At 51.5% G+C, this 26,903-nt stretch overlaps 1 protein-coding gene and 1 long non-coding RNA gene across 4 annotated transcripts in view; one reads left to right on the top strand and one right to left on the bottom strand.

Moving 5' to 3' along the window:
- The window catches only part of LOC138443578 (uncharacterized), a 32,344-nt gene extending 21,134 nt beyond the window's left edge, over positions 1-11,210 (top strand). For both annotated transcript variants that reach the window (XR_011258210.1, XR_011258209.1), the window contains 3 exons: positions 1,762-1,938; positions 8,041-8,218; positions 8,384-11,210. This is a non-coding gene — a long non-coding RNA (uncharacterized lncRNA). The remainder of the gene's footprint in view (positions 1-1,761; positions 1,939-8,040; positions 8,219-8,383) is intronic.
- A 1,133-nt stretch (positions 11,211-12,343) lies between these two features.
- Positions 12,344-23,002, bottom strand: PIF1 (PIF1 5'-to-3' DNA helicase). Of its 2 annotated transcripts, XM_069596186.1 has the most exons (13): positions 21,724-23,002; positions 20,417-20,993; positions 19,441-19,573; positions 19,230-19,355; positions 18,958-19,111; positions 18,752-18,866; positions 18,569-18,675; positions 17,292-17,431; positions 16,808-16,914; positions 15,794-15,881; positions 15,492-15,637; positions 14,672-14,863; positions 12,344-14,460 (listed from the first exon to the last, which is right to left on the bottom strand). In XM_069596186.1, the coding sequence occupies exons 1-13, from the start codon at positions 21,816-21,818 to the stop codon at positions 14,401-14,403; spliced, it is 2,040 nt and encodes a 679-aa protein (XP_069452287.1). In that variant the 5' UTR covers positions 21,819-23,002; the 3' UTR covers positions 12,344-14,400. The 2 variants fall into 2 exon arrangements, with proteins under 2 accessions (XP_069452287.1, XP_069452286.1); XM_069596185.1 differs by lacking the exon at positions 12,344-14,460 and having other exon boundaries at positions 14,504-14,863.
- Positions 23,003-26,903: the final 3,901 nt, after the last annotated feature.

Raw genomic sequence — 26,903 nt, 5'->3', positions numbered from 1 at the left:
GCAGCAGCAGCAGCAACAGCCACATGCAGGATCCTAGTTCCCAGTTCAGTTCAGTCGCTCAGTCATGTCTGACTCTTTGCGACCCCATGGACTGCAGCATGCCAGGCCTCCCTGTCCATCACCAACTCCCGGAGTTTACTCAAACTCATGTCTATTGAGTCAGTGATGCCAACCAACCATCTCATCCTCTGTCGTCCCTTTCTCCTCCCGCCTTCAATCTTTCCCAGCCTCAGGGTCTTTTCAAATGAGTCTGCTCTTTGCATCAGGTGGCCTAAGTATTGGAGTTTCAGCTTCAACATTAGTCCTTCCAATGAACATTCAGGACTGATCTCCTTTAGGGTGGACTAGTTGGATCTCCTTGCAGTCCAAGGGACTCTCAAGAGTCTTCCCCAACACCACACCACAGTTCAAAAGCATCAATTCTTCGGTGCTCAGCTTTCTTTATGGTCTTAACTCTCACATCCATACAAGACTACTGGAAAAACCATAGCCTTGATGAAATGGACCTTTGTTGGCAAAGTAATGTCTCTGCTTTTTAATATGCTGTCTAGGTTGGTCATAACTTTTCTTCCAAGGAGTAAGCATCTTTTAATTTCATGGCTGCAGTCACCATCTGCAATGATTTTAGAGCCCCCCAAAATAAAGTCTGCCACTGTTTCCACTGTTTCCCCCATTGATTTCCCAGGAAATGCTGGGACCAGATCCCAAGATCTTAGTTTTCGGAATGTTGAGCTTTAAGCCAACTTTTTCACTCTCCTCTTTCAGTTTCATCGAGAGGCTCTTTAGTTCTTCTTCACTTTCTGCCATAAGGGTGGTGTCATCTGCATATCTGAGGTTATTGATATTTCTCCCGGCAATCTTGATTCCAGCTTGTGCTTCCTCCAGCCCAGTGTTTCTCATGATGTACTCTGCATATAAGTTAAATAAACAAGGTGACAATATACAGCCTTGATGTACTCCTTTTCCTATTTGGAACCAGTCTGTTGGTCCATGTCCAGTTCTAACTGTTGCTTCCTGACCTGCATATAGGTTTCTCAAGAGGCAGGTCAGGTGATCTGGTATTCCCATCTCTTTCAGAATTTTCCACAGTTTGTTGTGATCCACACAGTCAAAGGCTTTGGCATAGTCAATAAAGCAGAAATAGATGTTTTTCTAGAACTCTCTGGGATCAAACCTGAACCCCCTGCAGTTGGAAGTGCAGAGTCTTAACCAGCGGACCACCAGAGAAGCCCCTCTTTATCATTTTTTAAAAAGCAATTTGTGATATATTCTGGTATAGTTTTTTTTTTTTCTGAGTAGAATGTACTTTATTGATGACAAAATAGGGTTCCCCAAGTCCCTCCCCCTCTTCAGTGGGTCTGGGGTGGAAAGTGTGTCAAGAAGGAGAGACTCTCAGTGATTGAGTTGAGGCAGGGACTCGCCAGCAGCCGAACACCTCTCTCTTCTTCTTATGCTCTTGGTAGGGCTGGTGGTCCAGGAACTGTTACTCCTCAGAGCCACATAGATCATAAGATCCATCACCCAGTTACAATAGTCAGATTCATTGTCATACCAGAAAATACGCTTGATAATGTGATTGTTGAGGGCAGTGGGCTCTGTGATACCTGCTTTACCATCTTCTTTAAAATTTTTATTTAATTCTCTTTTTGGCGGTGCTGGATTCTCATTGCTGCCCACGGGCTTTCTCTAGTTGCGGCGAGCAGGGGCTACTCTCCGGTTGCAGGCACAGGCTTGTCATTGCGGTGGCTTCTCCGCTTGCAGGGCACAGGCTCCAGAGCACTCAGTCTTCAGTAGTCATGGGGCACTGACATAGTCGCCCTGCAGCGTATGGAATCTTCCTGGACCAGGAATTGAACCTGCGCCCCTGCATTGGAAGGCAGATTCTTAACTATTGGACCACCAGGGAAGTTCTCTAACACCTTCTTTCTCCAGATGGAGGTAAGACCCAGAACCAGCAGGTTGTTGATGTATATACACACATATATATGTGTGTGTGTGTGTGTGTTGTATTAACATTTAGATTTTTAACTTTTTTGTTGTTTAGTGACTAAGTTGTGTCTAACTCTTGGGTGACCCCATAGATTGTAGCCCACCAGGCTCCTCTATCCATGGGATTTCCCAGGCGAAATACTGGAGTGGGTTGCCATTTCCTCCTCCAGGGGATCTTCTGGACCCAGGGGTCAAGTAGTGTTTAGTGTTTTCTCACTTCTGAGCCAAAATCTCTTCCGACGCTGGCCCGTCCTACTCACCGTCCCATTAGTTGTGCAGTGTCCACTCTGGTTTGTGGGAAGCAGCACTACTTGCAGCTCTAAGGATGGTCCTCCAAGGTGTGAGCTCCGAGGATGGTCCTCTCTCATCCTCCTGAGGGGTGCTTCCTGTGCTTCCTGCTGGTTTCTTCACATGCAGGCCCTGCACAACTACTGTTGGAGCAGCCTTATAGAGCTTCGAGTTCTCTGTGTGCGGCTCTTGCCCTTTCAGTTCTCTGCTGTGGGTTCTGTCCTCCCAGCTTTTCAGGCTTCTCAGTGCCAGTGCGGGGAGGCTGTCAGAATTCACCTGTCTTCCTCTCGTTGTGCTCTAGCCTGGAAACTTTCTTCAGGCAGTGAGGTGGGAACTTAGAGGGCTCACCTCATTTGTTTCTTTACTTCCAGAAGTCACTATTTTTCCCTCTCTGCTTCCAATGTCTTGAGAACCACTGTTTCATATATTTTGTGGAGTATTTTGGTTGCAATGCAGGAGACCTGGCTTTGATCCCTGGGTGGGGATGGTCCCCTGGAGAAGGGAATGGCAACCCACTCCAATATTCTTGCTTGGAGAATTCCATGGACTGTATAGTCCATGGGGTCACAAAGAGCTGGACACGACTGAGAGAGTAACACTTTCACTTTAGTTGTCTTAGGTGAGGATTTAAAGCCCATCCCTGTTATTCCTTCTCAGCTGGATGAAGAAATCCTTATGATCAGATTTCCCTGATGGTCCAGGAGCTAAGACTCCAAGATTGATCCGTGGTTGGGGAACTAGATTCCCAACTAAAGATCCCTGCATGCCTGCAGTGAAGATCAACAATCCTTCATTCCACTGCTGAGACCCGGCACAGCCAACAATAAATAAATAAATAAAATCCAGGGCCTCCCTGGTGGCTCAGTGTTGAAAAACCCACCTGCCAAAGCAGGAGACTCGGGTTCGATCCCTGGTCCTGGTCCAGGAAGATCCCATGTGTCGTGGAGCAACGAAGCCCATGTGCCACGACTGTTGACCGTGGGAGTCACAACTGCTGAGCCAACGGGCTGAAGCTCCTGAAGCCGACATGCCCTAGAGCCTGTGTTCTGCAAGGAGAGAAGTCACGGCAGTGAGAAGCCCACACACCGCAGCAGAGTAGCCCCTGCTTGCTACAACTAGAGAAAAGCCACATAGCAAGGACGACACACCACAGCCAAAAATAAACATATAAAATTCTTTTTTTTAAATTCCTTATGGTCGTTTGTTGATTTGTTCAGCTGGCACTTACTGAGGGCAAGCTCATGTGTGCCCACCTCCCACTGGTGTTACTGATCTCCACACACTCCAGCTTTTCCTACCGCAGGGCCTTTGCGTGGCCCCTGCTCTCTGACCAGAAGGCTCTTTTTAGCTGCACTTCTTCCCTCAGCTCAGAGGCCTTCTAGGACTAATCTGTGTAAAGTGAGCTGCTCTCTTTTGTTTGCATCACACGTATGCTTTCCTTTACAGCTTTTCTTACTATAATATAGGCAGGAATTTTTGTCTGATTCCTCACAGCCAGCTCAGGGCCAGGCACACTGTCAGTGTTCGATAAATATTTATTGAATGAGTGCAGTCTCAGTGAACTGGAGGTGCTTGACCGATGGGAACACAGCTCCATGACTGAAGATGCCCAACAGGGTAGGGATCCCAGGCCCCTGGACCAAGGCCACCCTCAGCTCACTCTCAGCTGCGCTCTCCTTAGTGATAACCGGAGGCCCCGCGTGCTGGCCAGGAGGGCTGACAGGTGGGGCTGATGAGTTGCAGACCCAGGCCTCCACCAGGCACAGAACCAGATGCTGGGCAGGAGCCAGAGCCAAACTTCCCTGATGCCGCTGTCTCCAGGGCCCTGTCTCTCATCCACCCCCTCAGAGAGTCTGCCACCAGCCTCTGGGGGAAGATGGAGCCATCCCTCTGGTTCTAGCCCCAGATCCAGTTGTGTGACCATTGACAACTATTAGAATGCTCACAGGAGGAGTGTGTGCTTGCTAAGTCACCTCAGCCGTATCCAACTCTGCGACCCCATGGACTGTAGCCAAGCAGGCTCCTCTGTCCATGGGCTTTTTCCAGCCAAGAACACTGGAGTGGGTAGCCATTTCCTTCTCCAGGGTATCTTCCCGACCCAGGGACCCGCGTCTGTTACATCCCCTGAGTTGGCAGGGGTGTTCTTGACCACCAACACCACCTAGGAAGCATCTTCACAGGGGGAGAGGATGGCTCTATAAAGTGAATGGTACTTTGTAAACTGCAGACTTTCTATGAACACTCACAGCACCTTACAAGGTTTCTGTTCTAAACACCTACTTTCGACAGAGGAAGGGACTGAGGTTTAAATGAGATGATGTAAGGAGACTGCTTAGCACAAGGCTGGGGACTTTGTGTTTCTATTCTAGATGCTAACCAGCTGCCTACCTCTGGCTAAGCAACCAAGAGCCTGCAACCCCTCAGCTGGGGGCCTTGATCCATCTGTCCTCAATAAAGATGATAGCTACCATTTTTTGAGCATTTACGAGGTGCCAGGCCATGAGCTCAGCGCTTTGCATGCATCATCTAATTCTCTCATCAGAGGATGAGATGTTATTATTCCAATGAGGAAACTGAAGCTCACAGACATTAGGTAATCTACCCAAACCCTTGCAACTAGTAAGTGGCTTAAGCTGTGTTCAGATCCCCGGGTGTGAGGTCCCCAAGCTTCTAGGTACTGGCCTCTCTTCCCTTAGCGATCTCTTCTAATAACTGGTATTTCTTGCCAGCTACTCCTTCCTGGGCCTTGGGGAAAGGTTTCTGAGAGTCCTTTTGGCCAGTCACCAGATCAGGGCGAGACAGGGTCTGAAACCTCCCGCTGAGCTTCTGCCCCAAGGCCCAACTATGAGCTTGTGGAGTTGGCAGTCAGGACATCTCTGAGGGTCAAAGAAAATCCCACGTTAAAAACACAGCCCTGGGAAAGGAGGGGTGGTGGTGGGCGGAGCCCACAGACCCAAAGTATCCTGCCAGCTGGTTCCCTGCAGGATGGCAGGAGCTGCAGATGCAGGCAGGCGAGGGCATCCAGCCCCGTGGGAGTGCCACATGGGTGAGGTTACTCTGATGGGGCCTCCAGGGGGCCTGGCCACTCCAGGAAGGGAGGGAGCTTGAGCCAGCCTCGGAGCACCTAGCCAGTTTGGATGAGGGAGTGGGAGTGGGATGGGCAGCCTCTTAGCACAGAGAAACCTGGAGGGCTACTCAGACCGTCCAGGCTTTCCCAGGCTCCTCACCTGTGCCCCAAGTGTGTCCACACCACAGGCCCTGAGTGAGGGGTTGTCAGTGCTTGGTAGGTGAAGACATTGAGCTCAGGGTCCAAGGCTGTGGGTAGGATGGGCTGAATGCCAGGTGATAAGTTGGATTACCCCGAGGGAGGCCATGGGGGGGGCCATGAGAGGTTTCTAAGCATCAGGAGGTTACTTAGACAATGTCTGGGGTGACCTATTGCAAGGGAAGAGAGTGGAGCCAGAGGCAGTGTGGAGCCTGTTGGAGCAATCTTTTTTTTTTTTTTTTTTTGGCCACACAGTGTGGCATATGGGATCTTAGTTCTCCAAGAAGGGCCCAAACCCATGCCCTCTGCAGTCGAAGCATGAAGTCTTAACCACTGGATCGCCAGGGAATTCCCTGTTGGAACAATCTTGAGGTGCTATGAGGCTGCCCTGGGCCAGGTCAAGAGCTGAAAACAGGCCTGGGGTCTGGGCTATGCTGATGGGAGGTGCAGAGGATCTAAACAGGAAGACATCTGCAACTTCCCTGGTGGTCCAGAGACTGACTCCCCTCTCCCAGTGCAGGGGGCCCAGGTTCAATCCCTGGTCAGGGAACTAGATCCCACATGCCACAACTAAGGGATCCTGTGTGCTGCAACCAAGACCTGGCACAGCTAAATAAATATTAAAAATAAATAATAAAAATAAACAGGAAGTGGTCTTAAAGACCATCTACTCAACCCATTTGTTTTACACAAGGAAACTGAGGCCCAAAGAGGGAAGGGGGATTGCCCAAGGACGCAAAAGAGGTGAGTGGTAGAGCCAAGCTGGAAAGACCTGGAAAAGCTCAAGGGAGGAGCAGAGTTTCCTCCTATAATAGACCCTCCTTCCCCTAGGATCAAGCCTCACCAGAGGTTACCAGGGGTCCCAATAAAACCAACGTTGTCTTCTGTCTCACTGCGGGCCCTGGGGGCCTCCCCTACTCTTTCCTGGGCCAAAGTTGCTCATCTGTGAAATGAGGCCACAGGATGAGCTGACTGCTTTGGGCTCTGTCTGCTCTAAGCACCCAGAGGAAGAGGAGGCCAGGGCTTCTTCCTCTTTCTGGTCCCACACCCCCTAGTCCAGCCTGACACCCATGTGCAGGTGGGGCTGGCCCACTGGGCTTGCATGCCTGAGGAGTGAGCGCCTGGTCCTCAGGAGGCAACATGATCTGTAAAGGATCCCTGAGTGTCTCCTTTTGAGCCCTGGAGAGGGTGCCTCCGTCATGTGAGGACCACAGGGGGGGATTAGCCATGCTAGATGGAGGCTGGGGAAGCGGCCAGGGCACCTGGGGAAAGAGAGAGAGGAGGAAGCCTGAGAGGGAGGGCCTCTGCAGCCTAAAGGGGGAAGAACTGAGTGGAGGGAGGGCCCTGCGGGAGTCCTGCCATGGGGAGGAGACTCGCTCCTTTGGAGGTGGATGGGACATGCCACTTTCTGGCTGTAAGTTTCTAGTGTGTGAACCGCATGAAAGTGAGCTGTTCTGGAGGCCACGCCAGAAGTAGGGAGGAGAAGGAGGAGAGAGGTGGTGGGCCTGGGGAAAAGAGGAGGGAGTCAGGTCCCTGCGGGGGAGCTATGCAGGCAGAAGAAGGGTGTGTGGAGGGGCCTGTGAATGATAGCTGGTCCCTGATAAGTCACTGTCAGGCATCACATACAGGCCCGGCCCCAAGGAGACTTGGCATGGAGGGGCAGAAAGCATGAAATTTGGAGTGGCCTGGCCTGGATTTCAGACCTCCCACTCACGAACTGTGTGGCCCTGGACAGGTCTCTTGGCCTCTCTGAGCCCCTGATTGTAGAACTCAAATAGCAGTTGTTTCATCCTTTTTGGGCAACTTGAGATTAGATGTCAGTCTTATCCCAGACCCTCCCACTCCCCTTGCCGGTCAAATGCCACCTCTACACCCAAGCACACCACCTGGACGTAGTACCATCCTTCAGCCTCCCATGCCCCACCTCAGTCCCTGGGGCTGCAGGAAGTCTTCTTGGAGGGCCCTAGCCCCTCTAAAGGGCTTGGAGTCAATCCAGGGCCTGTGCACTGAGGGCACCAAATGGGAGGCTGGGGAAGGAGGTACAAGGACCCTCCCATCCCCCTTCACCCCTTTATCTCCTGTTCTCCCCTCTCTCTGATGGGGTATTTGCGACTCACTCCCCTTTTTGTAAGCTCAAGCCCTGCTCCTTTGTTCCACAACAAGGAGCAAATGTTACTTAAAAGGAGATCAGGAGATTTGCCTTAAATAGGCATGGAGTGCGGTGCCAGGGCCCAGGGTGTGGGATGGGGGAGGAGTCCATCCTGGGTGGTGGAGAGAAAGGACTGGAGCTGAAGGAGAGGAGAACAGCCTCTCCAAGGATGTGCACAGCACTTCACAGTTTACCCAGATTAGTCCCAGCTGTGGTGATTGCTCACACAGGGTTTTTGTACCCCACCCCCATTCTGAGGATGGGGAAACTGAGGTCAGCTCAGGGAACTGATAGGTATGCTAGCTACCAAGAGGCATCTGCGGAGGATGACACGGTCTTTCTGCTTCAGCCCCCAGGAGCCGGGGCCTCTTGCATCAGGGATGGGGCTCCTGCAGGGTGTGGGGTTTGGGGTTTCCCCCCACACCCTACCAGGGCCCAGGCCTTTTGTTCCTGCCCCTGGGTTGCCCCGTCTGCCCTCCTAGCCCCAGCCTGTAACTGGACGCCCTCCTCACTCGGCACCTTCCCAGGTGAGCTGGGCTCTGCTTACTGAACCCAACACCAGCTGGGGTATGGTGCGGGGCGGGGCACCCCTGGGTGGGCTCTGCTGGGAGGCTGCCAGGCTGAAGGAGGGAGCTGAGGGGGTGGGAGTCCATGGAGCGGAAGGTGGGCCGACTCTCGTCTCCTCCCCACAGGGCTCGTCAGGCATCCGGCTCTCTGCCCTATTCAGGGTCTCCTTCCAAGCCTGTCCTCTTCCACCTCGGCCCCTCCCAGCCATTTACATCTCAGCAGGTGATGCTCTTGGAATCAGAAAGAAGTGGAGTCTTGCATGTGGGGTTTCAAGGACAGAGCTAGAGGCCAGGAAGCACCGCCTACTTCCTTCTTGTTGCAAAGGCCCTGAACTCCAGGGTGAGTCGTGAGACACCCAGTGCTATCCCAGCTCCGCCTTTCACAGCCCTGTGACCCTGAGCTGCCCATCTGCTGTGAACCTCCTCTGTAAACTAGGCCTAAAGATCCCCCTCCTGGAGTCATCAGAGACACTCAGTCGAGGTGGACAGAGGCAAGAAGAGGGGCCACTTTGACACAGAGTCATCCACCAGGGCTAGGACTCAGGATTGTGGCGGGAAGGAGAGGGGACCATCCTCATTCTCCCCTTCCCCAGAGGCTAGGCACAGCCCAGGTCTTCCAGGAGGGAAGATTGGGCTCTGCTAATTAATTCTCTTTGTTATTCCCTGGCCACTCTAGAGGTTGGAGGGCAGGGGAAAGACAGATGAGGGGGGTTGCAGGGTTGCCTTTTCAGGTAAGTGTAATAAATGCCAGTGGGAACTAACCAGGAGGGTTTACCACATGCCTGTCAATGCCTTAGCTCTTTACTTGTCCTAACCCTCGGCTAATGATGAAATTTGGGCTTGGGTTTAGGCAGCACATCCTAGGTTACACAGCAAGTGGTGGAGCCAGAATCTGGCTTCAGAGCCCTTTGATGACCTTGCAGATACCCCCGGACCCTGGGTTTGGGTTCCAGATCCAGCTCACTGTGTGGCCTCGGCCAAGACACCTAACCTTACAAGAGATTAGTTTTCTTTCCCCATGCGCTGGGGATGTCCCACTCTCCTCTCAGGGTTATTGTGGAAAACAAGGGGCTAATGAACTCAAACTATGAGACACTCAACAGATGCCTAGTACAAACATCTCAACAAAGAAGCTTCTCTATATCTACTGGTTGCGCAGCTCCTGAGGGACCCCCGACTGGGATCCAGGCAGAGACTGGAAGACAAAGGACCTGCCAGGTCTCTGGGAAGACACTGAACGACCACTTGGCGCCACCTAGTGGTCCATTGTGTATGGTGCTTGGGGAGCAGGAAGCCTGCTTGGGGATGGAGGGGTCTGACTGAGCACCACCATTGGCTTTGTAGGGGTGGGCAAACTCTGCCCACACCTCAAAAGGGATGAGGTTATGCCAAGCTAGGGCTTCCCTTGTAGCTCCGACTGCAAAGAATCTTCCTGCAATGAAAGAGACCCAGGTTTCTTGGGTCGTGAAGATTCCCTGGAGGAAATGGCTACCCATCCTTGCCTGGAGACCTCCACGGACAAAGGTCATAGACAGTCGGACATGATGAGCGACTAACATTTCATTCCTAGCTAAGCCCTCCCTTGGTCTCCCAACTGGGGGTAGGGTGAAGGTGGGCAGTCCTGCCATCTCGTGAACACCAAGGGGAGGGCACAGGATTCCAGTTCCAGCTCTGCTGCTGCCTAGCTCCCTGAGCCTCAGCCACATTCTCTGCAACATGGGAGTGAAAATCCTCACCTCTCAGGGAATTGCACTGTCCCTGAATTCTTTAAATATCAAACATTTTATGAAGTGTCTCCTTTCCAAAGTCATTGTGTGGAGCGCTTTGGCACATGAAGACATCTAAGTCTAGTTTCTTGCTACCAAGAGATCCACCTTATTCCCAGGGGAGACCGACATATAAATTACTCATCACCTGCAGCAGCAGATCTCAACTGACACCGAACGAGCATTGAGGCAGGGGAGATACGTGGGGGCCGACAGGAAGTGGGAGGCATAGGAACCACCCCCCACCCAGGTGGGCTCTCATCCCATGCTGAGCCCCCTCCAGGTTAGGCCCACTTCCCCCAACTCTCAGCTTCTCTTGCTGGACCACTGAGCTCCATCTTTCACACCTCTGTGCTTTGATCCTATACAGTTCTCCTTTCCAAAATGCCTTTCTCCAACTTGTCCACCTGACAACTCCTCTCCAGCCTTCCTTCTGGGATGGAGGGGTGAGTGGGAAATACCCATGACCAGGCAAGTAGGGAGGCCATGGAGGTCAGGGTGCTGTTTTCGGTGTCTTCCCACTGCTCCCTGACCCCCAACAAGCAGTGACACAGACACGCATCATCAGGGCAGCAGGCTCTGGTGGGTGGCAGGCCTTTCTGGTCCCCTAACTGCAGGCTTTCTGAATCCTTTCAGTCCCATATTTACTCATTCAGCCTCCTCCATTCCAGGGGCTGGGCCCTGGGGCTGCAAGAGTCAGGAGATTCAGTCATGTTCTGAGGAACTTTCTGGTGCAGGAGACAGACCCACAGCAAAAACAGCATGATGCATGTGCTCATAGACCCGAAAGACCATTCTGCCTAGGAAGGCGCAGGGCTATATCCTGGGAAACAGAGGGGGTGAAGTCTGAGGCAAGTCATGAAAGGTTAATCTGGGTAGTTCAGATTTTCTAGAAACATGTAGTCAAGTCAGGGAGGTGTGAGGTGTGAAGGCATCTACTCTAGAGGCCCTTTCTTTGACCATCCTAAAAGGGGGTGCTCCCCAACTGGAAGGTTCTATTATTTATTTGCCACTTCTCGCAGTGTGAGGTTATTTGCCTGCTTGTTTGTAATCAGTCTCCTGCCTGTAACTGTATGCATCCCAAGGCAGGGCCATTTCACTCTGGCGTACTGTGGGGTCTCCAGTGTCTAGCCAGCACCTGGATAAATATTTGTGGAATGAATGAATGAATAAATGAACACACAAGATTGGTGGGAAGTCTCCTTTATCCCAGTGTGATGGGATATTACCAAGATTTTCTTCCTACTGTCTGTCTTTATCCCTCCACCCCTGCCCCCAAATTTTGAGTAGAGTCACCAGACTTCTCTGTCTCCAATCTGGAAGCTATTTGAGGGCACACCATTTCTTAGCTTTTGCATCCTGGGTGCAATTCTTTGAGGGGATTATGATAGGGGTAAGGAGCAGAAGTGAAAGAGGAGAGTGAAAAGTTGGCTTAAAGCTCAACATTCAGAAAACTAAGATCATGGCAACTTGTCCCATCACTTCATGGCAGATAGATGGGGAAACAGTGGAAACAGTGCCTGACTTTATTTTTCTGGGCTCCAAAATCACTGCTGATGGTGATTGCAACAATGAAATTAAAAGATGCTTACTCCTTGGAAGAAAAGTTATGACCAACCTAGAGAGCATATTAAAAAGCAGAGACATTACTTTGCCAACAAAGGTCCATCTTATCAAAGCTATGGTTTTTCCAGTGGTCATGTATGGATATGAGAGTTGGACTATAAAGAAAGCTGAGCACTGAAGAATTGATGCTTTTGAACTATGGTGTTGGAGAAGATTCTTGAGAGTCCCTTGAACTGCAAGGAGATCCAACTAGTCCATCCTAAAGGAAATCAGTCCTGAATGTTCATTGGAAGGACTGATGCTGAAGCTGAAACTCCAATACTTTGGCCGCCTGATGCGAAGAGCTGACTCATTTGAAAAGACCATGATGCTGGGAAAGATTGAAGGCAGGAGGAAAAGGGGACGACAGAGGATGAGATGGTTGGATGGCATCATCGACTCAATGGACATGGGTTTGAGTGGACTCCGGGAGTTGGTGATGGACAGGGAGGCCTGGTGTGCTGCGGTTCATGGGGTCGCAGAGTCGACCATGACTGAGCGACTAAACTGAACTGAAGGTGCATCGGGGGCTTCCCTGGTATCTCAGTCAGTAAAGAAACCACCAGCAATGCAGGAGACCTGGGTTTGATCCCTGGGTCGGGAAGATCCCCTGGAGAAGGGAATGGCTACCCACTCCAGTATCCTTGCCTGGAGAATTCCATGGACAGAGGAGCCTGGCGGGCTATCCATGGGGTTGCAAAGAGCTGGACATGACTGAGTGACCAACACTTTTACTTTTGTTTTTACACAGGGAGTCAGAGAAGAAGGTCTCCAAGACTGGAGAGGGGCGGTGATCAGTGTCCCCTGGGAGTACCGCAGGGAGCTGCAGGGTTCCAGAGGGCATGGTGTGAGGCCCCCAGAGAGGTTATGACTCTGGGAAAGCCTTCCCCCACCTGCCCCTGGGCCTGGGCAGGCTTATGGCCTGTGGATGCTGGTAACTGCAGGTGTCAGCAGTTACCATAACACCCTGGAGGCGACAGGCCTGCTCCTAGAAGGCCCACTCCTTGCCTGTACAACCTTCAGGGTGGGGAGCCCCCAATCCTGACTGAGCTAGGGTTTCCATACACTCCCAGGGATACAGGTTCGAAGTTAGATTAAATGAGGACACTTCCCTCGTGGCCCAGTGGCTAAGACTCTGCACTGTCCGTGTAGGGGGCCTGGGTTCAATCCCTGGTCAGGGAACTATGCTGCAACTAAGAGTTCCCACAACTAAGACTCTGCATAGCCAAATAAATAAATAAATTTTTTTAAAGTTAGATTGAATGAGATGCCAAGAAAATAAAGAACTGGGAGGTTCCTTGCATACCTCCCTCATGAGGCAGTCTACTCTCATGATCTGGCCTGAGGGACAGAGATGTCTGGAGATCCCCCTTGTAGGGAACCAGTTTTCCCTCCTCTAGGGGTCTCCTGGAGAGCATCTTCACCATGAAAGAGGATTGCTAAGGACAGGACTTTCTGGTGTCCAGGCGGTCTTGTGAGGAAGACATCTTTAAGCAGGGTGAGTTCATCGGAGACTAGGGAAAGCTGAAATCAGTCCCTAGTGAAGGGAAAGGGGTTGGGGGTGGGGTGGGGGTGCCTCAGCAGTGTGAGTTGAGGGTGGAGTCAGAGAGAAGAGTCTCAGGAGAGGGTACAAAGGAAATAACTGTATCTCTAAGACATCTTCAATAGCCTGACTCTGGAGGATGATGGGAAATTCATCTCTGGGCGGAAGCCCTGGTCCTTCTTGCAGCTTGAGGGCATATTCAGCCTCTTGCCAATGGCTGTAGGCCCTGCATGGGAGACCAACCTCAACCAGCAACATGCCCACCTGTTGCGTAATGGTGATTCCCCTTGTCATTTCACTGTGAGTCAACAACTCAGCTACCTCAGTTTTGCGAAGTAACCAGTGATACTAACAAAACCTCATAAGGGTGCTGTGAGCTCAGCCATCAGGACATAATAGACACCTCTGTGTAAACAGACAGGGCAGGGGTAGCTTCCCTGGAAAGAGTTAGCCAGTGTCCCAGGCAGGGGTTCTTTATGTATTTATTTTTGGCTATGCCAGTCGGCATGCAGGATCCTAGTTTCCCGATCAGGAATTGAATCTACACCCCCATGTGGAAGCACAGTCTTAACACTGGACCACCAAGGAATTCACTAGGGCTTCTCAAAGAGAACAGAAGACTCAACAAACAGTCTTCACACAGTTTACCAGTCTATTTGTCCTAAATAAATACAGTCTGAGAATATCTATTCTCCCACAAACAATGTCTATCCCAAAAGAGCAGCTTAAGATATAGATGCACATTTTTGCAGTGCGTGTCCTCAAGTTAGGCTCAGGGTGGGGTTTGTCCTGGCTTGTGCTGGACTGGATCTGGCTATGAAGACTCTCCCCAGGTTCCTTTCTCTGCTTCGGAGCTGAGTCCCCTGCTAGGACCCCTACAGCCTGTTCCTCCTCTTGGAGCACCTGCCGCCTCTCCTCTCTGTAGCTCACAGGGAGCAGCGCCCACAACTGTGTGGCCCTGTGGCTGGCCACTCACAGAGAGCTCTGTCCTATATCGCCAGCTACCACTGCAGGCCCCATGCCAACTCCCGACCCTGGAGGCAGCTCGCCCAGGGCAAGGGGAGAAACTGAGGCACAGCTGGCAAGTGGATGGAAAGCCGGCCGGAGGCTGAGAGCCCCTGACAAAGGAGGAATGGGACACTGACCACCCTCCCCCTGGGATCCCCCAGGGCCTGGCTCCCTAGGGAGCAAGAGGAGGGGGAGACCACCCTTTGTCTTCTCTTCACAGATCAAAGGTTCGGGTCCACGTTCTCCTGGTCTGAGGTTGCCTCCTCATCATCTGGGGACTCCTATATCAGAGCAGAGAAACCCACTTGTGGGCTTGTGCCATCCCCTAGGGTCACAGCTGGAGGGCCAGCATCTCCTTCCTCCTGCCCTCGGCTCCAGTGGAGCCAGAGGAGGCTCTGCCACCCCACCCTAGTGTTTTTGGCCTTCCCTTCCCCCTAGCTCCCAGGCTACCCACGGCCATATTCCGCCCACCACTGGGTGACTCCCTCTTACCAGGCTGAGGGCCCTGTCCCGCCGCAGGGTAGCATAGAAGCTCAGCACGCGGGGGTCACAGCGAACCACCATGGGGTCAAAGTCCAATACGCGGAGGCCCTCTAGGCTGCGGGCCCGGGAAAGGGCCACGTAGGCCTGGCCGCTGGCAAACACACGGCCCAGAGACATCTCCACACAATCCAGGGACATGCCCTGGGGCAGGGAGAGACAGGGCTGGAGCCACCTCAGCCTGTATTCACTTGTGCCCAAGAAGCTGACCCCACCACCATCAGCCCAGCTATGGCCCCTGATCTCCTCACCCCATTCACAGAGTCTGAGCTAGAGAGACAGGATGACTGGTGTCTGATTAAGGGGGTGTCCAGGAAATATGGATCCAAGATAAGAACAGAGGGATAAGGGTGAAAGGAAAGAGCTCAGGTCTGGGTCAGACAGGCATGGAAATGAGTCTTGCTCTGCCTGGCACTACATGTATGACCCTGGACGAGTCACTTAACCTCTCTGATTTTGGTTTCCTCTTCTGTAAAACAGAAGTGATTCTTACAACTATACCTCACAGAGTGATCATAACATGTTAAAATTAACATATCCAATAGTGGCTCAGAAAATGGCAGGAGAGGAAAGAAGGGAAATATATGTGTCCAGGAAAGAGATGAGGCAGGATGGGAAATGTGCTAAAGAAAGGTTTATTCTTCAGCTGGTCTGGAACTTTCCATCACTCCCAAGGCCTTTAAGGCCCCCACCCTTCAGTGTGCCCAGGCCTATCCTGCCCCCTCCACCCTGCCCTGCTGCCACCCTGCCCTGAGTGCCACCCTGTACTCACCTGGCTCTTGTGAATGGAAATGGCCCAGGCCAGCTGCAGGGGCAGCTGCTGCCGGCTAAGGAGCTGGCCCCCAGTGGTCTGCACCGTCCAGCGGTCAGCACGGATGACCTCGGTGACTCCACACAGGAACCGTACCTGCGGTAGCCCTGAGGGGGGTGATGAGAAGTCTCACCTTTCATTCCCATGTTAGGACTCCAAGGTGAGACCTATCCTCACCTTTCCACACTAGCCTTTTCCTCCATACGCTAATCCTGGGGCCCTGCTGCGAACCTGTGCAGTAGGACTGCTTCCCCACCACTTACCTCTCCCCTCGGCCTCGAACCCGACTACCACCCCTCGGGCACCATTCACCAGGCCCCGAGACACTGCCAAGTTCTTCACCAGCATCACCTGCGAGGGAAGGAAAAAGGGAAGCATAGATAGCCGTGCATCCCTACGCCTGGTCTCAGCTCCAGGCCTTGCTGCGAGGCTGGGGGCTGTCATGGAGAGGCACTGAGTCCAGGGATCCCTGGAACAAGCTGCTTTATTTCCCTAGGTTTCCCCTTGTGTCAAAGGAGAATGGCATTTGCTCCGTTTGCCTTAGAAGGAGGGGATACAGAATAATAAGATGGCAGGGCTTTGACAATGACCATGTCTATTGCAGGTTATGTTTATGAACCTCAGTCTTGAGTGATAGCCTTCTTCTAACCACTGTGCCTGCAATTACCCCTGGGGGGCCCTTTGAAACCTAAGGAAAAGCCCCCATTTGGCTATCCTCTCATGGAGGGAAGAAGAGACTCACAATATAGGGTGCACTACAGAAGACAATTGTGTGCGACAGGTATTTTACTCTGGATTTATTTATTAATGTTTGTGGCTGTGCTGGGTCTTTGTTGCAGTGCATGGTGTGGAGCATGAGTTCTAGAGCAGGTGGGCTCCGTAGCTGTGGCTGCGTGCTCTCTAGTCGCAGAGCTCAGGCTTAGTTGCCCCATTGCATGTGTAATCTTAGTTTCCCTGATCAGAGATTGAACCCTCATCACCTGCATTGAAAGGCAAATTCTTAACTATTGGATTAAAAGTCCCCTTCTCTGAATTTAGAGATGAGGAAACCCAGCTTCAGCAAAGGAGAGTGATCTGTCTAAAGCAGCACTGCTTGGAGCGCCAAGTGCGAGAAGAGGGGAGCAGTGGAAAAGAGAAGACAGGAAGGTGGGTGGGAACAGGAGGGAAAGAGTTTATTGTGGCCAGAGGTGGGTCCTCTGGCCATGGGGCAGCCTGTACAGAAGGGCAGGGATCTGGGAGGCCCAGCCCTCAGGGTCTAGGCCCCACTTCCCACTCACCTGGGCCCCCAGCTTTAGCTGAAGGAGCTGGCTAACAGGACACTGGGCATCCAGGGTCCGGGCTTGCTCAGGGTCACTGTCCATGGCCTCAAAGCTGTGTACTTCACCTGGGGAAAGAGTCGGGCAGACAGACTACAAGTCACTGACTTGTGACTCAATTTCCAAAAAACCGCACATTAGCCCAGGGCCTGGGAGAGGCAGTGAGGACAGCTCAGGCCTAGCTGGGGCTCTGAAGTCAGAGGCCTGTTCAAGTCTCATTCTTAGTGTTTACTGGCTGAGTGACTTTGACCCAGAAAAGGTCACACCTCTCAAAGTCACAATTACATCTGCAGACCTAGGGGACTTTATGGCCATTAAGGCTACGGGGACCAAGATATTCATATGACACCAAGGGTCCAGGCTACCTGGAGTGGGGGTTGGAGGGGAGATGTCTGCCCAATGGCCTTTTCTAGCTGGTCTGGCCTAGCTCCAGCTCCCTGCTCACCTGGTAGCTCCTGCAGCTGCCTCTCATTGGTAAGGGCCACATCATCCTGGTGGGTGCAGAGCCTTGTGGCCACAATACCATCTCGCCCCACCTTGTGGGCAGCTGTGGCCCGGAGCTGGCGGGTGACTTCATCTGAGCACCTGTGGAGGCCAGGTTATCAGGGCAGAGCCAAGCTGAACACGAGGGAAAGTGGGGCATGTGGCCCACGTGTGGCCCACGTGTAGCCCACGTGTCAGGCCATGGACCAGGGCTGGGGACTGGATAGGGTACCAGGGCAAGATTTGCTGGTTCCCAGGCTGGCCAACTTGTTTCTTCCTCACTTGGACCCCAGACATAGAGCAATGGTGCATGACTGTGATCAGGGGCAGGCACCCTTCCGTGTGTCTGTCCTCAGATCGGAACTAGCTGCTCTCTTGAGGACGTTGGATCTGATGAGTGAGCACGGGCCAGAGATTTAGAGATGCAGACGAGGCTCTGAGGTTGAGGCTGATACCCTGTAATACTGGCACCCTATCATCAGATCACCCTCCAGGCTACAATTTTCTAGTCCCTTGCCTGCTGCCTTACAGGAAAAAAAAAATCTAGCCTGTGCTTCTATTTTCCCCATTTCAAGCCTTCCTCCCAGGGAAGACTGGATGCTGCAGCAACTCAAGTGGGAGGAGGGGGCAGAAGTTGGGACCATCTCTGACTGCTGTGCCACTCAGCCTTCCTCTTGTCCCCTACACTGCTGGTGTGTGCCGCGCATCTTCCTACCTGCCTCCTGGAAAGCCCCTCACCACCACCCCTCCCCAGTTTGACTTGGGTCTCAAGGCCCAGCTCTGGCTCATTTCTTCTGCCCTTTGGCCTCCTTTCCACTCCCGTGTTAGAGCAGCTGTAGCATCTCAATCTTTTATCCTTGCTAGGGTGGGATCACGTCTGCAACCTCTCCTCCTGCACCAGCTGACCCCACAGACTCTTAAGAGTAGAAGGAACTTGGGTTTCAGCATCAGACCCGAGTGCAAATTCCAGCTCAGCCACTTATTAGCCATGACTCTGGGCAAGTCACTTTGCCTCTTTGAACCCTAGTTTCTGCATCTATAAAATGGGAGTGTCTCTATCTGCCCATAATTCCCTGAAATGTGCTCTGTGCCAGGCCCTGTGCTGGCTGATGCTCACAGAGTGACAGTCTTGTATGGGGTCATGAAGCACCTCTCCCCCTTCTCTGGGTCCCTGTGCTCCTCTCTGATCCATGCTTGGACCCTCATCCAGTGGCCCTTTCTCTCTTCACTAGGCCCCACCTGCCCAGCCGCACAGCTTGCAGTAGAGAGATGAAGGTCTTGTCTGTTTGCCTCCACACCTCAGTCAGTTCCAGGGTCACTTGGACACACCTCCTCCAGCTCTTGGCCTGGTGGGGGCAAGGTGGGGGAGTCAGGGAGCAGAGCAGACCCCCATGGGGGTTAGGGCCGGAGGGCAAGCGGTACCTGGAAGCAGAACTGCGGGAGCTGGGATCCCTTGGTTACAGGTGGCAGCTGCAGGAAGTCCCCACAGATGATGAGCTGGATCCCTCCGAATGGCTTATTCTGCTGCCGGACAGCTCTGGAGAGGAGCACGGGGTGCTCTAGGGGCTGGGGTTGTTGGGTTCCACCCTGAAGACCACCAGAACCCTGTCCTCACTGCACATACTGACCTGGCCACGGCCTCCAGCTTGTCAAACAGGTCCGCTTCCACCATGGAGATCTCATCAATGACTAGCCGCTGGCAGTTCAGCCAACCCTGCCGCACACCGGGCCGCTGGGCCAGGGCCACACACTGGACCAGGGGAGCCTGGCCCGAGCCAATGCCTGTGAGGGACACTATTCAGCCTGGGCTGAGATCACAGCCTTGTCTCAACCCTGACCTCCCCTCCTTTCTCATCAGCCTGGCTTGCTCCCAGTTTAAACCCCAGGAGCTCTCACTTACCTGCAAAGGCATGGAGGGTAGTACCCCCGATGTGGCAGGCTGCCACGCCAGTGCTGGCAGTGGCCACAGTGCCCGTGGGAGGCAGTGAGCCCAGGATACGCTTCAGCAGGTAAGACTTCCCCGTTCCTGGGCAGAGGGCAAAGTCAGGGCCCCTTCTCCTCCATCCCAGTGCACCCCTGTTCTCCCCACGCCCACTCTGTCCCACCACTACCTGCACTTCCAGTGAAGAAAATGCTCTGGCCTTTCAGGACAGCCCTCAGGACAGCAGCCTGTTCCTTGGAAAGCTCTGGTTTGGTGGGGGGCAATCTCAGCCTTTTCACAGGCAGGGGCCACCTTGCAACTTCCTGGGGGGAGAGGGCTGTCTCAGGACCTCCCCACATCTCCTCGGCATCACCCCCTCCCTTCTTGGTCTGGTAGCCCTTTGTGTCTCTGCTGGCTTCTCTCCTTGGAGCCCTTGGGCAGCCTTGGCTCATCTGGAGATCTTGCCAGTAACCACAGGGGTCCAGGTCTCTCCCTGAGGAAGGGATCAAAGCTGGCTCTCCACTGACTCTGGGTATCACCCCTAAAGTCCCCTGTCTGCAGGTCTAGATTCTCCTCAGCATCCTCTCCTGGGTTCCCTAACTCTCTTGGTCCTCTCACCCATCCTTCCTTCTTACAACTCTTCCTGTCACAATCTGTCTCTTTGACCTAAAATCTCCCAAGCCAACCCTGCTTAGCCAAGGCCCCTTTTTGCCCCATCTCCATCTTCTCTGTGGTTTGTGATCCATCTGCTCCAGTTTGCGAACACTGTCACATCCACCAGTCTTTGTCCCCCAACACCTCCCCGCATCTGATTGGACTTGTGGGCTGCCCCTAACACAGCTGATCACTTTATTCTCTCCAAAACCTCCTCTCCTCCTCCAGGAGGACCTCATTCCCACATTTCTTCTGAAGCACCTTCTCTGCTCTCTCTTAACATGACCTAAGCACATTTTTCCTATTCTCACTGCTCAGTCTCAAGGATTGCACTATGAGAAACACACGCACAACTCCCATATTTCCGTTAATCTCAGAAGCCTGATGAATATTTCCTCTGAAGTAATCAGCAGCCATCTCAAATACCACCACCATCTTCCCCCTAAACTTGGGCTTCCTCGGTCTCTTCCATCTCCCCCTCCCCAAGGCTACCCCCGTTTTCCTGTCCTCACGGTGCGGGGCTTGGCTCCCGCCGGAGGTTCCGTGGGCCGCTTCACCGGCCTGGTATCCGTGACCCGGGTGGCCGCCGCGCGCCGCAACTCCTCGGGCTGCACCGGGCTGATGCTGATGAAGTCGCGGGGCCGCGGGCCAAGCAGCTGCGTGCGGGCGGAGCCCGGCCCGGGACCCGGGGCTACAGCCAGCTTGAGGCGCAGCGTATGCAGGAAGCGGCGCAGGCGGTCCGGGGGGCAATCGGAGAGCAGCAGCTGGACGGCGCTGGCCCGGGGAGTGCTGTCGGCGGGGAACCGCAGAGTGCTGCGCCCGGCTGCAGCGAAGCGGGTGAAGAGGCGCGCGGCGCGCACGGGGAAGCAGCGCGGCCGCCCAGCGGGCCCGGGCGCCTGCAACCTCAGCATCAACTCGCCGCGCTCGTTACGACCCAGGTTCAGCTCCGCCGTGCGTAGGGACTGGCGCCTTCGCGGCTGCCCACCGGGGCTCAGCTCCTCCACAGCCACACGGCACCGCAGTTCTCCGTCCTCACATTCTGCGGCCGCTGCCTGGGCGCCCGAAAGCATCGCCCCCGCCTCTGCAGGTCTGCAAAAAGACAGGAGTACAGGCGTTACAGGGACTCAGGGGACATCATAGGTGGTACGGAAGTCTGGATAGGGAGCCCAGTCAAAGCCACAAAGGGTCCCAGGGCTGTCACTGGTAACACAAAGAGGTCACGGAGACTGTAAAAGCACCCTGGGGCAAACAGGAAATTCTCCTAGACATTTCTCTCCCACACAATAATTTCCAGAGCTGCGGATGGGCAACGTCAAGCGCACTAAGGATTGGGAACCTCTGCTGTCCGACAAGAGCCACAGAAGAAGGGAGCCCCTGAACAGAATAGAAGCTTGCTTTTAAGAGACCCAGGGCAGGCACGGGAATCTTCTGTCCTCTCCGCAAGGAAGCAGGAGACTCACTTGTGGAGGTAAACAGGACTGACATGTTATCAGCGCCTTCCCTCTCCCAGCTACCTTCACTGGTTTATATGCAGCCAAGCTAGTGTCACTCTTTCCCATGTACAGAAGTGGAAAACAGACTAAAAGAGACCACAACGGCTGGTAGGAGTCAGGGATCGTGTGATTCGGAAGCTCTGGTGCTTCCCATCTCTAAGGTGGGGTGGAAGTAGAAATTATTTGGCTACGGAAATAGCGGAGGGACCCTGGCTTCCGGGAACCAGTCAACGCGCCGTCTGATTCATTCGTATGCACCCTCCCGGCAGGGACCCCTTGAAGAAGAACATTCTGCCTCCCACGTCTGGTATCAGGTGGACACTCACTTGTCCCAGCACTCGGACGAACCAGTTGAGAAAAGTCGGCCTGCAGGCATAAGTAGCACACTGGAAACTTTCAAATTCTGGGAGTAGAGAATCATCCTATCACCTGCAGGATCTTTAAATTTTCTAGCCAATCAGAGAAAGCAGGCGTGGCAAGGGGCGTGTCTTTCTGTGAACTTGGGCTGTACCAATAGCACGCCAGAGGAAGGAGGCTTATTGTGGTGGCGGAGCATACCAAGTCGCGCGGACGAGTGGATGTGGTGGGAGGGGACGGAGACTGCAGCTGGGCCGCGCGTGGATTAGTGTCACCAATTTCTTCTCTGAAGATTTATTTTCAAGACCTTGCCTCCAACACAGACTTCCTCCCCTCTAGCCCTCACACAGCGGCTGAACTTGGCCTTGGGGAAGAGCTGCCTCTGATCCCTCCCATCTATGTTTACACTCACGGGACCTTTGTCCGTTTCTGTGTAGACCGCCCTCCAGCCCTCGCCCCCTGACCGAGCCTGCTGCTCCCGGTGCCCCCCACCCCCAGTTCCTTCAACGCTTATCGGTCTTTGTGTCATTTTACTCATTTGTCTTTTCCATCCGTCTGAGACACATCAGTGAAGAACTGAGACCTGTGACCAAGTGCTCAGAGTACAAGGGAAGAGAGCGAGCCTCTGTCTTCAGGGAATGCGTATCCCTCTCATTGCACTGAATGCATAGGGAATTTGTTTTTAATTTTCTTTTCCCTCATTAAACCTTGGAATGACTAGCTAGAAGGCATCTTACAGGTGAGTCAGCTCGCTCATTTATCGAATTGCCTACATTTTTCAAATAAGGAAACCAAGGCTCCAGGAAGTTTTACCAGATGTCACATAGCTTTTAGATAGCAAAACAAACCCTGGAAGCCAAGTCTAAGCCTGTTAGTTTAACTACTACACCAGGCTGCTCCCAGAGAGAGAGAAAGAGAGACAGAGGCTGGTCTAACCTGGTGAAGGGAGTCCAGGCCTGAACTGGAATCTCAGCTCCTGAAAGGCACTTTGTTACACCAGACCTGCAGTTTTGATGTTTCCTTAATGTCTCTAAGCAAGTTTCCTTAATGTCGCAAGCCTTTGTTTCCTTATATTTAAAACTGGATGCTTGGGGCTGGTGCACTGGTATGACCCAGAGAGATGATATGGGGAGGGTGATGGGAGGGGGATTCAGGATTGGGAACTCATGTATACCCGTGACAGATTCATGTCAATGTATGGCAAAACCAATACAGTATTGTAAAGTAAAAATAAATAAATAAATAAATAAAAAATAAAGAGAAAAAAATGGAGAAAGATGAAAATGCATAGCTATGACTATACTAAAAACCATCAAATTATTTGCTTTAAATCGTATGGTATGTGAATTGTGTCTCAATAAGTCTGTTAGGAAAAAATAAAAATGAAAAATATTTTTCCTCTTAAATGTTGTTTTGACATATGACTACTAAGGTAAGGTGAAGTCGCTCAGTCGTGTCCGACTCTTTGCGACCCCATGGACTGTAGCCTACCAGGCTCCCCCATCCATGGGATTCTCCAGGCAAGAATACTGGCATGGGTTGCCATTTCCTTCTCCAGGGGATCTTCCTGACCCAGGGATCGAACACAGGTCTCCCGCATTGGAGGCAGACGCTTTAACCTCTGAGCCACCAGGGAAGAGAGCGAGCCTTCTTCTAGTGGCACAGAAAAAAATTTAATATCATTGTTGTAAGCAGAATAATGATACCCCCCCAAATATGTCTACATCCTAATCCCCAGATTCCTTTTGTATGTTACTTAACATAGCAAAAGGGACTTTGCAGATGTGATAAATTAAGGATCTTGACATGGGGAGACTACCCTGGGTTGTCTGGGTAGGCTCAATTAGTATTCTTATAAGGGAGGGTAGAGAGTCAGAGGAGATGTGATGAATAAGTGGACATGTGTGTGTTTGTGTGTGTGTGAAAGAAAGAGAGAAAGGCTGATTTGAAGATGTTACTGCTAGCCTAGAAAATGGAAGAAAGGGCCATGAACCAAGCCATATGGGATACAGGTTTCTTGAAGCTGGAAAAGGCTAGAGGAATGGGTTCCCCTCTAGATTCGCCAGAAGGAACACAGCTCTTGATTTTAGTCCAATGAGACACATTTTAGGCCTCTAGAACTGCAAGATAATCAGTTTGTCTTGTTTTAAGCCACCAAATTTGTGGTAATTTGTTATAGTAGCTATAACAATAAGAAACAAATATAATTACGAGCTAGAAAATGAAAGCTGGGATTATGAATGTATGTCTGTGTCTATTTCCGAAGCCTATGTTCTCTCTGCCCCCTACCCTGTGCTCAAAGTAGGCCCAGCACACTCACACAGCCTGCTCCCTTCTCCCTTCTCTCTGTGTCGTATCCCAGACTGGTTCCAGAGAAAGCATGGAGACTTCCATATGAATTTTCCCCCAGTATTTTTTTCATCTGGACTCACCATGCAGCTTGCGGGATTTTAGTTCACCAACCAGGGATCTAAACCAGCCCCTTGCAGTGAAAGCCGCAAGTCATAACCACTGGACTGCAAGGGAATGCCCTCAAAATTTTTTTTTTAATTGTAAAATATACATAACATAAAATTCACCACACTGACTATTTTTCAGTATACAATCCATTACCATTAACTGCATTCAGATATTGTATAACCATCACCACTATTTTCAGAAAAGTTTCATTATTCTGAAACAGAAACTTTGTACCCATTAGACCAGACATCCTGGAATGTGAAGTCAAGTGGGCCTTAGGATGCATCACTATGAACAAAGCTAGTGGAGGTGATGCATCACTACGAACAAAACTAGTGGAGGTGATGGAATTCCAGTTGAGCTCTTTCAAATCCTGAAAGATGATGCTGTGAAAGTGCCGCACTCAATATGCCAGCAAATTTGGAAAAGTCAGCAGTGGCCACAGGACTGGAAAAGGTCAGTTTTCATTCCAATCCCAAAGAAAGGCAATGCCAAAGAATGCTCAAACTACCGCACAGCTGCACTCATCTCACACGCAAGTAAAGTGATGCTTAAAATTCTCCAAGTCAGGCTTCAGCAATGCATGAACCGTGAACTTCCAGATGTTCAAGCTGGATTTAGAAAAGGCAGAGGAACCAGAGATCAAATTGCCAACATCTGCTGAATCACTGAAAAAGCAAGAGAGTTCCAGAAAAACATCTATTTCTGCTTTACTGACTATGCCAAAGCCTTTGACTGTGTGGATCACAAATACACTGTGGAAAATTCTGAAAGAGATGGGAACACCAGATCACCTGACCTGCCTCTTGAGAAACCTATATGCAGGTCAGGAAGCAACAGTTAGAACTGGACATGGAACAACAGACTGGTTCCAAATAGGAAAAGGAGTACATCAAGGCTGTATATTGTCACCCTGCTTATTTAACTTATATGCAGAGTACATCATGAGAAACGCTGGGCTGGAGGAAGCACAAGCTGGAATTAAGATTGCCGGGAGAAATATCAATAACCTCAGATATGCAGATGGCACCACCCTTATGGCAGAAAGTGAAGAACTAAAGAGCCTCTTGATGAAGGTAAAAGAGGAGACTGAAAAAGCTGACTTAAACATTCAGAAAACTAAGATCATGGCATCTGATCCCATCACTTCATGGCAAACAGATGGGGAAACAGTGGAAACAGTGGCTGATTTTATTTTTCTGGGCTCCAAAATCACTGCAGATGGTGACTGCAGCCATGAAATTAAAAGACACTTACTCCTTGGAAGGAAAGTTATGACCAACATAGACAGCATATTAAAAAGCAGAGACATTACTTTGCCAACAAAGGTCCGTCTAGTCAAGGCTATGGTTTTTCCAGTGGTCATGTATGGATGTGAGAGTTGGACTATGAAGAAAGCTGAGCACCAAAGAATTAATGCTTTTGAAGTGTGGTGTTGGAGAAGACTCTTGAGAGTCCCTTGGACTGCAAGGAGATCCAACCAGTCATTCCTAAAGAAGATCAGTCCTGGGTGTTCATTGGAAGGACTGATGCTGAAGCTGAAACTCCAATACTTTGGCCACCTGATGAGAAGAGCTGCTGCTGCTGCTGCTGCTGCTGCTGCTGCTGCTGCTGTCGCTTCAGTCGTGTCCGACTCTGTGTGACCCCATAGGCGGCAGCCCACCAGGCTCTCCCATCCTTGGGATTCTCCAAGCAAGAACACTGGAGTGGGTTGCCATAGAGCTGACTCATTTGAAAAGATCCCGATGCTGGGAAAGATTGAGGGCAAGAGGAGAAGGGGATGACAGAGGATAAGATGGTTGGATGGCATCACCGACTCAATGGATATGGGTTTGGGTGGACTCCAGGAGTTGGTAATGGACAGGGAGGCCTGATGTGCTTCTGTTCATGGGGTCATAGAGAGTTGTACACGACTGAGTGACTGAACTGAACTGAACTGAGACAATAACTCCCATTCCTCTGTTCTCAGCCCCTGGCACCCCAAATATTTTATTCTGAAAATATATTCCAACATGTACAGAAAGATTGAAAGGCTTTTACACTGAACACCATATACCTAGCATCAAGATTCTACAATTAATATTTTGCTGTATTTGTTTTGTGTGTTAGTCGCTCAGTCAAGCTTGACTCTTTGCGACCTCATGGACCATAGGTTGCCAGGCTCCTCTGTCCATGGAATTCTCCAGGTAAGAATACTGGAGTGGGTTGCCATTGCCTTTTCCAGGGGATCTTTGCGACTCAGGAATAGAACCAAGGTCTCTCACATTGCAGGCAGATTCCTTACTGGCTGAGCCCTCAGGGAAGTATTTGTTTTAACACATCTATCCATCCCCGCATTTATCAATCCATCTTTTGTGATGCAGTTCAAAGTTGCAGACAACAGTATGTTTCACAACTAAGCACTTCAACATGCATAGAATTAGCTACAGTTTATGCTTACCTTTTTAATGTAAACTTTACATACAGTGAAATGCACAGATTATACAATATGTATTCTTGTGTGTATTGGCTTGTTTCACTCATCATGATTTTGAGATTCATCCATGTTGCTGAGTGTATCAGTAGTTTGATTCTTTTTAATGCTGAGTTGTGTTGCGTTGTATGGATATACTACAGTTTATCCATTTTCCTATTGATGGATATCTGGATTTTGTGGTATTTGTGCTTTATTTTCTCTTGGAAAAATACC

Source organism: Ovis canadensis, chromosome 7 (assembly GCF_042477335.2).
Source record: "Ovis canadensis isolate MfBH-ARS-UI-01 breed Bighorn chromosome 7, ARS-UI_OviCan_v2, whole genome shotgun sequence".
In the NCBI taxonomy this organism is placed as follows: domain Eukaryota; kingdom Metazoa; phylum Chordata; class Mammalia; order Artiodactyla; family Bovidae; genus Ovis; species Ovis canadensis.
This window is presented reverse-complemented; position numbering and strand designations above follow the sequence as displayed.

Bases quoted from the DNA above. Each gene is read 5' to 3' on its own strand.
- PIF1 (XM_069596185.1), bottom strand. From the start codon at position 21,818: ATGATTCTCTACTCCCAGAATTTGAAAGTTTCCAGTGTGCTACTTATG. The intron at 19,574-20,416 runs GTGAGGACAGGA...CTCTCCCCCCAG, and splicing joins CGGGAGCCAAGCCCCGCACC to GAAGTTGCAAGGTGGCCCCT. The intron at 16,915-17,291 runs GTGAGCAGGGAG...CTCTTTCCCCAG, and splicing joins GCAGCTGCAGGAGCTACCAG to GTGAAGTACACAGCTTTGAG.